The 9,827-nt window shown below is 41.3% G+C and overlaps 1 protein-coding gene across 1 annotated transcript in view; it reads right to left on the minus strand.

Annotated features, from left to right (window-relative positions):
* DPY19L1 (dpy-19 like C-mannosyltransferase 1) overlaps positions 1 to 9,413 on the minus strand; it is a 44,332-nt gene extending 34,919 nt beyond the window's left edge. Inside the window, exons 1-5 of the mRNA XM_069007601.1 lie at positions 9,007 to 9,413; positions 8,027 to 8,095; positions 2,941 to 2,965; positions 2,339 to 2,426; positions 1,560 to 1,697 (exon numbers count right to left, since the gene is read on the minus strand). Coding sequence (XP_068863702.1) covers positions 1,560 to 1,697; positions 2,339 to 2,426; positions 2,941 to 2,965; positions 8,027 to 8,095; positions 9,007 to 9,304 — 618 coding nt within the window. The 5' untranslated portion in view covers positions 9,305 to 9,413. The remainder of the gene's footprint in view (positions 1 to 1,559; positions 1,698 to 2,338; positions 2,427 to 2,940; positions 2,966 to 8,026; positions 8,096 to 9,006) is intronic.
* Positions 9,414 to 9,827: the final 414 nt, after the last annotated feature.

The following is a 9,827-nucleotide window of genomic DNA, read 5'->3' on the forward strand; positions in this document are numbered from 1 at the left end:
CTACTGACGGTTTTATAAATACAGTTATGTGGAAACAGGAGTACTCAAGAAATACTTAAAAAAAAACCCCAAAGCACTATTTATCTAGGAAGGCTAGACATTGAGCAGTAAATGACTAAAAGGAGCAGAGAAGACTATTTGTCTGCTTTGCATGCCCACACAGGCACAGAAGAGATGAATGAATTCATACCTTATCACCAAGTTCTGAGAGTCAATATAATCCTAGAAAACTCTGAATGAACAGACAAGTCTACACATTTTGCACTGTAATCAACCAAGTGCTCTTACAGAATGTCAGCCACTATACCTGATTGCTCTTGTTTTGATTTCATTATCTAATTTACTTAAGTCATCTTTCAGGATGATACTGATGAGTCTTTAGAACAAGTTCATTTGACCAGTTATCTCTGATATTTGAAAGTCAGACTCTAGCTGAAGTCAATAAATCTTTCTCAGCTAAAGGAAACAACTCTTTAGTATTCAAATGATGTTCATAATGTGGCATTTCTAGAACTGAATTGCAATCTCTTTGGAGTTAAAAAAAAATTCCAAGCCAACCCTAAACATGTGAGAGGGCAACAAAAAGTGCTCATCTATACAGCATTTAGTTCTTCCAGAGCAAGGACTTAAGAAGCAAATGAAACCACTATGTGCAACTTGTACAAATACATGCACACCAAGAACTCGTACACATACAGTTCCTGGAAGCAGCTCTGCTCCAACAGAGCAGGAGAATGAGTATAAAGCTAGTACCCAACAATTGCAGCCATTATTAGCTGGTTCTCATAAAAATAAGCTGCTGCTGACACATGAAATAACAGAAATGTACACTAACCAAAGGAGTCTTCCCTTTGCAAAATGTTTGAGACACACTGGCAAAACCTTAAGAGACAGAAACCTCAACATTTCTATACTTAAAACACATGTTCTTTTTACTGACAAAAAAGCAGAGTAGGAATGTGATCTAATCAGGTAACAAGTTTAACACTAAGTATGTTCAAAACAACAGCAGTCAGTCTTCCACAGAGGAATTTCCTCTGCAACATCTAAGTAAACTTAGCACTCGTGGATTTCACAGCCACCATGAACTCCGAAGTGTTTAATTCTGTCAGTTTTGTATGTCCTACACAAAACGGAAAACAAAATAACCTCTCGCAACCTGTATCACTACAGTCATTATTGTCACATACTACTGATACTTCACATGTCTTATTTCCTGAAGTACATACATCATGTCAGCAACTTACCTGCTTTCAGGGAAAAGAACAAAAGAAGGCAAGAAGTACAGAACTGGTCTGCAACTTTAGGGCACAAAATACTAAGATTTAGACAGCTTTCACATTTGATTGAAAATACTTGAAGTTTGGAAATTGATCACAATGTATGAAGTAACTTTCTCATTTAAAATCTGAAACTGAAGTACAGTACTTAAGCAATACTTCATTAGTCACTGTATCTTTACAATCATAGTTTCCAGAGTAACATTTCTTACAAATTTGTAATCAAAGCTTAAACAACAATAGATGTGCAGAAGGTATTATATTTAAAACATAGCTCACCTCTGGGTAAAGATTGAACCTTTTTAAGGTATTAATCACTAAAGGATATTCAGTTAGTCTGTCATTCATAATTGCACATACTCCATTCCAAAACGATGGTGCCTCAATAATGATCTTGAAGTAGGAATAATAAAGACCCTACAGGAGAACAGATTTATTATTTACAATTAAAGACATCACTTCTGCTTCAGGAACCCCTGTATGCAAGCTTCATTTTAAAACAAATTTCATAATGCAACAAACAGGACAGGCTTATTGAAGATGACTATTCAGTTTTTCAAATCTCTTCTATTACTGCCACTGCAACAAGCAATGTGGGTTTCTTTCCACTTTGTTTCATAGCATACCTTGAAATCTCTCATTTGGGCTGGTAACTACACATTAGCATAGTATTTCACAAGTCTCAAAATAAAAGCAGACAAAAGATGTGTGTGTGTACACACACACACACATATATATGCCAACATTTATTAATTGAAAAAATATTAAGAAAAGGCGGCTGCATGACAAGACTGTAACTGAAGCAAGGTATAAGGTACTTGCAGTTTTTCTATTTTGAGTCCTCCAGAATCATACTTTTAGATTATAAGTGAACTGTGAAGTGATACACCCATAGGGATCAGCTGCATGTCACACAAATACTCTGCACACAAAAGTGTAATGCATAGTAGTTGAAAGAGATCAGTATGTATACTTATGCAAAATGTATTAAGAAATTTTGGGAAGCCCATGATCAGATTACAGACAGAAGTTTTCCAAACACTGAAACATAATCTAACCATTTCTGTGCGAAAAGCCATTTCTCTTTCTAGTGTTGACAGGTGAGAAAAATGACGGTCATTTTCAAAAAGAGTTGTTATGTGACACCTGCCAAAAAATAACAACAATTAAAATGGAATAAAGAGGTTTAGAATATGTCCTAAGTCATAGACACCAAAGAACATTCAATGAATACCCCAAGTTTACTTATAAATTGCTATTGTAATTTACTCATATATTATACCAATACTGTCATCTATCCAGATAATTTTAAATTGAAAAAATATGAACACAAAGTATTTATTAAATTCTCTTATGGCATTAGTAATAATATAATAATGCTATATATTACATATAATACTGTAATGTATTTTAATTAAAGTGCAGACACTTAATGATTAAGCAGCAATTTTTCACCTGAAAAGCAGGCTTCACTCGTCTCTGAACAGGCTTAAGAAACCTTTCACATCAGCTTCACAAGAACAGAATTGTTCAGCTCAGAGATAATTTAGTCTTGAGAGGAAAGTTCTAAATATAAATATCTTCTCTAAAAATAACTAAAAATTATATTTTTATTATTTTAAAATACTATATTACTCTGAAGCAATAAATTTCACCTTACCAATGTAGGACTCCTGCAAAAACAGCTGTAAAGGAAACAAAAGGTGTGAAGTTACTCAAATATTTAAGTAACTGAACATGAAATCGTGTTCACTGCAGTAACTGCAGTACTACTTCAGAGATGCAAAGAAGGTACTCAAGACTCCAGCAAACAGAAGACTAGGAACATCTGAATTAACCTTCACGGCCAGGTCTTTGAAAATTTTCTATGGTATTCAGCACTAGGCAGTGTTTCCACCTATATCCTGCATCACTCAAGCTGACCCACAGTATCTAATGCACGTATTTCAGTTATCAACAACAAGACTGAATTACAAGCATTTTTTAAAATAAGAATAAATATTTTTAGCATTTTTATGATGCCTGCTGTGACTGGTCACTCAGCTCCTGCTTAGATTTTCACTAACTCATGCTAAGGCCTGAAGCACGCTACAAGCCATGCTGCTAGGTCAAAGCAAGGGCAACAAACAGGCAGGACCTGGTGGCCTTAAAGGGCTAAAGGTCACTCTGCAGCCATTATCACCGGCAGCTTACTGTCTCCTGCAGCCATCTCCTGCACCTCCTGGTGTATTGATCATCTGGCAGTTTCTTCAGAATGGAAGCTCATGGAAAGGCTATAGACCAAACTTCCAAGCATTAAGGCGTAAACACATCAGCTTAGCCAAAAAGTTTCTGAAGGAGATCCAGCAGCAGCTGAACTCCTGAGGCTTTCGTGCTTCTCGGTGTGATACAGGGGATGCCAGCATCATGATGAAAAAGGAAGGATGAACACTCCCACCTAGGTAATTATTAGAAGTTTCAAGTTGAATTAGAGAACTTGTGAGTTCAAAACCTCATTACTTAAATGATGAATTAGTGAATTCCTATGTCAGACTACTCTGTACAAAGTGGACTGGCCCTTGTTTGTCACGTCTGTTTGTTTTCTTTCCCAATGGACTCATAAAATAAATTTTAATTTACAGAACACACTGTAAATATGAGAAATCCAAATGGACCATGACAACCAACACAAATCTAACTGAGACTATAATTGCTAAAAAAAAGATAGACTCTGCAGGCAGTAAAATTCCATTTGCCCATTTGAAGACTACCTACACTGCTGCCATGTAGGTACAGAACACAGGAGGTAGTCTGAGGGACAAAGGGAAGAGAAAAATGCTGATAAATCAGTGGGGTAACACTCTAAGTCTCTGACCTCTGGAGCATGACAAGGTCCAGAAAGAGCAGGAACCACTCCATTTTGCTTGGCAGCACTGACAACATATGCAGCTTACCATGGAAGCAAGGCCTGCATGAGTGAGGGATAATGTGAAGGTATTTAGAGGGACCACCGTGCTTTTCCTAGACTGAAGGTGTCTCTAGTTGCTCTCCAGGCACAGAGTGGATTTCTGCCATAGAAAGATCTGGCAGACTAGTTGTCTTTAATCCATTAAAATCTTCATGGTTAATGAAGAGCCCTCTTATTCACATAGGCTGTATGGGGCAGAGAGAATTTGGAGAGGACAACCACCCTCCCTGCTTACACCCAGCTGTGGCCAGAAAGGTGCTGAGTACTGTGTCCCTCTCCAGGGTGCTGACTGGCACACACCTTCCCCCGTTCCACTACCCAGACACTGTCATTGCCTCTCTGAAGATGTGGAATGGGTGAAGTTGCTTGGACATTGGTAAAATACCCAGCAATGCCTGCATGCTGTCATGGTCTGAGGGTTAGTGAACATACATTTGTTCAGGCTGCATGTTACAAGACGAGGATTGTCTGTTTCTGGAAAGCAACAGCAATAAGAGAAAGAAAAACACCTTTGCAAATCCACAAATTTATGTGGAATGGGAGTGGACTTAATGTGCACTTCATGCCCTAGTATATATACCCAATATATATATTCCATATATATAGTCTATATATTCCTCCAACACAGAGCCTGGAAGTGCTGTTGACAGTACTTGTTATCATGATCTCTACAAGGTCCATAACTGTAGTTTGTTGCAGTATGACCTAATTTTAAAATTAAAGTTTTGTATGTGAAGAAGTCCAAGGTGAAGCTGGGTAAGACAAAAAATAAAATTAAAAAAAACCCAAAACCACCCAAACAAACAACTACAAAAAAATACCACCACAAAACAAAAAGAAAAGCAGAAAAAAATTTACCTAAAAAAAATTTCTAAACTAGCTGCTGGTGCAATTTAACAACATTGACCTCATGCTAAACACTTTGCACAGAAGTTGAGGTGGTACTACACCACACTGAAACTTCCTTCAGAATTTTACAGCTCCACTTCCATCCCTGAAGTAGGTTTTGCAAAGACAAGCCTGGGTTCCAGTTGGAAAATGAAGACCTCAATCTTTCACTTAAAACCTCATCTTTTTTCATACTTTGTAGAAAAAAATCAGTATAAGCAGAACTTAATGTTTTAGGAAAGGTTCAGGAGCTCCAGGGATTATTTTTATACTAAGGACATTTACTTTAGTTCTCAAGGAAAGCAGCAAATGTCTTTTTCAGAAAAGCAGGTATTGATGTGACATGGAATTCCAGGTAAGCACATTAGCTCTATCAGCAATGCAGCAAACCATATTCCACACAAAAATCATGTTTTGCAGTAATCGCATGGAAAGAAACAGAGCAGCCCATACCTTTCTTAGTTATTGCTTATTAAGTAATAGTTACACATTTGTACAAGGCATTATTTCATTTCTCAGCAACATTCCTGAGATTCCCAGTAAGATTAGATGCTGAAATACATTCACATATAAACACACCCCAGCTATAAAAAAATAACAATTTTAAAAGAGATCACATGTTAGGTAAGAATATACAGTAAAGTCCAATGCGTATTAGTTGCCTGTACTTTTCATTAACTCAAATTCATGTTGATCCAAATAAGGCAAATATGCGATATTTTACTGATGAAAATAAATTATCTATTATTATGGAAATTACATTTCACATCCAGACATACCACTTATTTCATAGAGGAAACAATATCTTTAAATCTGATTCTTCCCTTCAGTAAATGCTTTATTGAAAGTCAATGCAGTAAGTGTAAATACATTCACAGTTATTCTGGAGAATTTCATATACATCTTCACAGTATCATTCTATTATCAGTACAAAGTCAAGACCTTTCATAATCACACAGCAATTTATGTTAATTACTCATATTCCAAGAGACAATGGGCTTAATTCATAGACTTCCACTATAAGTCCAAATCAGCATTTTTCAACAGACTGCATTAAGCCAGCTTCTGATGGAAAACATGCCGCTCAGCTCTGTTAAATTACCATCCTTTGATCCCATTAATGTCCCTACTGGAGAGGGAATGAAGGAGGGGACAGGAAGGGAATACTATAGTTCTAATGCTATAAACACACAGCTACTATGTACTTGAACTTGCAGATGCCATTTTCTCACCCAGCCTAAGAATCCCTAAAAGCAAAGCATATGATAAGATTTTTGCAGACTAGGGATATTATATAAAATCTGATAGATTTCCTATTTTTGCCTGTGTGCCATTCTAAGAAAAGCAATATGAATAGCATATAAAAAGGATTCTAATTCTGGCAATTAAATACTGAAAAATAAAGCCATCCTTGGCTTTATTTACCAAGAGAACAACAAATGCTGAGGTACTGTAATCCATCAGGATGTGAAGAGTACAATAAACTGCTTCATATTTTGCAAATATCCACAAAGTGATCAGGTAGGAATATAGCAGAACTTAAAACAATGAGGAACCTGCAAGTATTGACTACTTCTACAGCTTAGTCAAATTGTTACATTTTGAGATTCTGTGCAATATAATAAGGGTGTCTTCAGGAGTAAGGCCTCAAGTCAATGGTCATTATGAAAAAAAAACCCTAACAACATAACAGGGTGAAGTGTTGTATAAGAATATCCTTGAAAGTCTGACAACTTTACTGCTGCACATAAATTGGAGATAATTCATAAGAGAAAAAAATTCACACTTTATAATTAAACCAGCTCCAGCTGTGGGAGCCTCTGTTTTTAAAATACGGGCCTTAAAGCTTAAGCAAAGCAACAACAAAAATTCAAATTCCACTCAATCAAAACTCACTATTTCATATGTAGTGTATGTACATTCTTTGCTACTGCAAATACTGTACGTTATTACATACTTTGCTACTAAGGTTTTACTACCATTAAAAAGGAAAATACCTCCCTGAAATATTTAATTGGTTATCTGGGTTTCACAGACAAATTCAAATTCCAGAAATTATAAAACTCTCTCTGATCTCAAATTTCAATCAGAGGAAAGCATTTTTCAATTCTGACCATCAGTTTAACATTTCTATGCCATTTAAGTAACTACGAGTCTAGGAAATGCTGAATAAATAGATGTAAGTAAAGCAATTCAGGAACACTTTATCCATTAATTAGCTTGTAAGCTAAGGGCTGTTTCCCTGCTACTACTTTGCAATGTAATTCATCAAATTGAAGAAACCCCCTTCGGCAGCCAGGACTGCTGGTGGTCTGATTAATAGTACCAGCATCTTTGGAATACCCTGACACTCCTTACTAGAATACCTTTCAGGGTCTATCTAATTGTGCATCTGATAAATATGCTATTACTTAACATTTGTTAACTCTAGGAATGTATCTCTTTACAAACACTTTAGGTGTTTTTTTTCAAGATTTTGGCCATAAGCCATTTCATTATTTCCTCAAAAATATTCCCAAAGATAATAACATCTGAATTTACATCCCTCTACAACTGTATGTACGTCCACCCATACTTCTTCCCAAACAAGCTGTTGCGATTACATTACTTAGTAAGAGCTGCTGCCTTTTTCTTTTTTTTTTCCCTAGAAATTAATGACTGGATAGGAGAAATCCATAAATACGTGGAAATATTTTTCCTATAAATGTTGTGATACCACACCAACTGCTACAGTAACAGCTTTACAAAAGTTACCAGGTAGGAAGTTATTTCCTTTCCCTTTTCAACATCAGCTTTGTTTTTTCCTTTTTCCAAGTGATATTTCCAAATATATTTTGATACAATTTACAGTTCCAGAGAAAGAAAGGTAAAAAGACCACTATTTCCCCCCATGATGTGTTCCTCCACTTACCCAGAAGGACCGTGAGCCATATCTTGCTATCAGCTTTTGTGATGAAGGCCCTTCTGTCGACAACAAATACTGCCAAAAGAACACAAGCACCTTAAGCATCAATTAAGCACAGCCTCTATAAAAGGAAATCTGAACTCTGCAACATTAGTTTTATGTAAAAAAAGTAGACTAGACCTCAAAAATGCTGAAAGAAACTTCATACAGTAAGTTCATAACTACACATAAAAGCTTTAAACATCACAGAGAGACTACTAAGGTGAATATATAAATCATCAGGTTTTTAATTTCTGAAATAACTTTTACAGAATAACTTGACAAAAGGGGATTTCTACATAGCTATGTTACTGGCAAATTTGCTAAGGCAGAAAGTCAGACTTTGAAAGAATACACAACCCTGCATGCTTTCCAGCAGAAATAAGCTGGTCATGCCAGCACTGCAAGCTGCGATAGTCAACATCACCAGAGAGGCTGTTTCAACAAGAGTTAGTTACACAAACAGCACGTTTCCCCACTTCTCCCCCAAAGGATGCTGAAGTGATAAAAAGCCCTTTCCCTCTTCCTCGCCCCCGTCTCGCCGATCACCGTGTGGGTTTTGTCAGCTTTTCTCTCTCTTCACCCTCCCCGCGCTGTGACAGGCTGGAGCACGGGCCCGGGCAGAGCGGGAGCGCGACCCCGCCGCCGCTGCCCCGGGCAGTGCCAGACACCGCCCGCCCGCCTCCCTTCCTGCTTCCCTCCCGCGGGAGGGACCTTCCCGCCCGCCGGACCCCGATCGCTGCTTCCCGGGGAAAGATGTCCCGGCGCTCCCTCCCCCGGCAACAGCCAGCCCGTGCCACGGGGCAAGGGTACCGCCACTTGCCGGAAAGAGGGACGGGAAGCGACGCTCAGCCCCACCGCACTTCCCCCGGGCGGAAGGGCTGGCTCCCATCCCAGCGGGGGCAGAGGGAGCGAGGAGGGGGCAGGGTTCGGGGTAGGAACCTCACCTCGGAGCCGGTCCCCGCAGACGCGCAGGAGACTCAGGGGGCCGCGGCCCAGCACGTCCCGCTCCCCGTCCGTAGCGGGCCCCTCCCGGTAGGGTCCCCGGGGGTCGCCCCTGGCTCCCCGCCGGCCGCCGCCTCCCTTCCGCATGGCGCGGGCCCCGCCGGAGCCCTGCCTGCCGGGCGAGTGCGGCCGGCGGCCGCGGCTGGGGCTGGCGCCCGGTGACTGCTGCTGGTGCTGCTGCTGCTGCCCGGGCTTGAGCGGCGGAGACTCTTTGTTCCTGCCTCGGCTCGGGACGACCATCTCCGCATAGTCCCCGCCGGGGCCGGGGCGCCGCGCCGGAGGGGAGGGGAGCCGAGCCGAGGGGGGCGGTGCTAAGCGAGGAGCTTCCTCCACCCCCTGGCAGGGCCCGGAGGCCACGGGGCGGAGCCGCAGCCGGCGGGCTCGTCGTAACGGGGCGAGGGGGCGGCCGGTCCCCGCTCCGCCGCCGCCGCCCGCTCCGCCCGGCTGGACACGTGGGGGCGGGGGCGGCGCTGCCGGCGGGGCGGGGAGCGGCTCCCGCGCCCCCCGCTCCGCCCCTCCGCTCACGGACGCGCCGCCCCGGAGCCCGGCGGGGAGGAGGGGCGGGGGAAAAGAGGAGGAGGAGGAGGAGGAGGAGGAGGAGGTGAAGGAGGTGAAGGAGGTGAAGGAGGAGGCGGGAGCGGGGTTCTTCGCGCTCACTCGTTCCTTGTCCTTTCGGAGGGACGGGCGCCGTTTTCCCGCCGCTCCTCGTGTGGGCGGGCCTGCCGTGGCCCCCGCGGTGCTGCAGCCTCGTTCTCCGTCACCT

Source organism: Aphelocoma coerulescens, chromosome 2 (assembly GCF_041296385.1).
Source record: "Aphelocoma coerulescens isolate FSJ_1873_10779 chromosome 2, UR_Acoe_1.0, whole genome shotgun sequence".
NCBI lineage: Eukaryota > Metazoa > Chordata > Aves > Passeriformes > Corvidae > Aphelocoma > Aphelocoma coerulescens.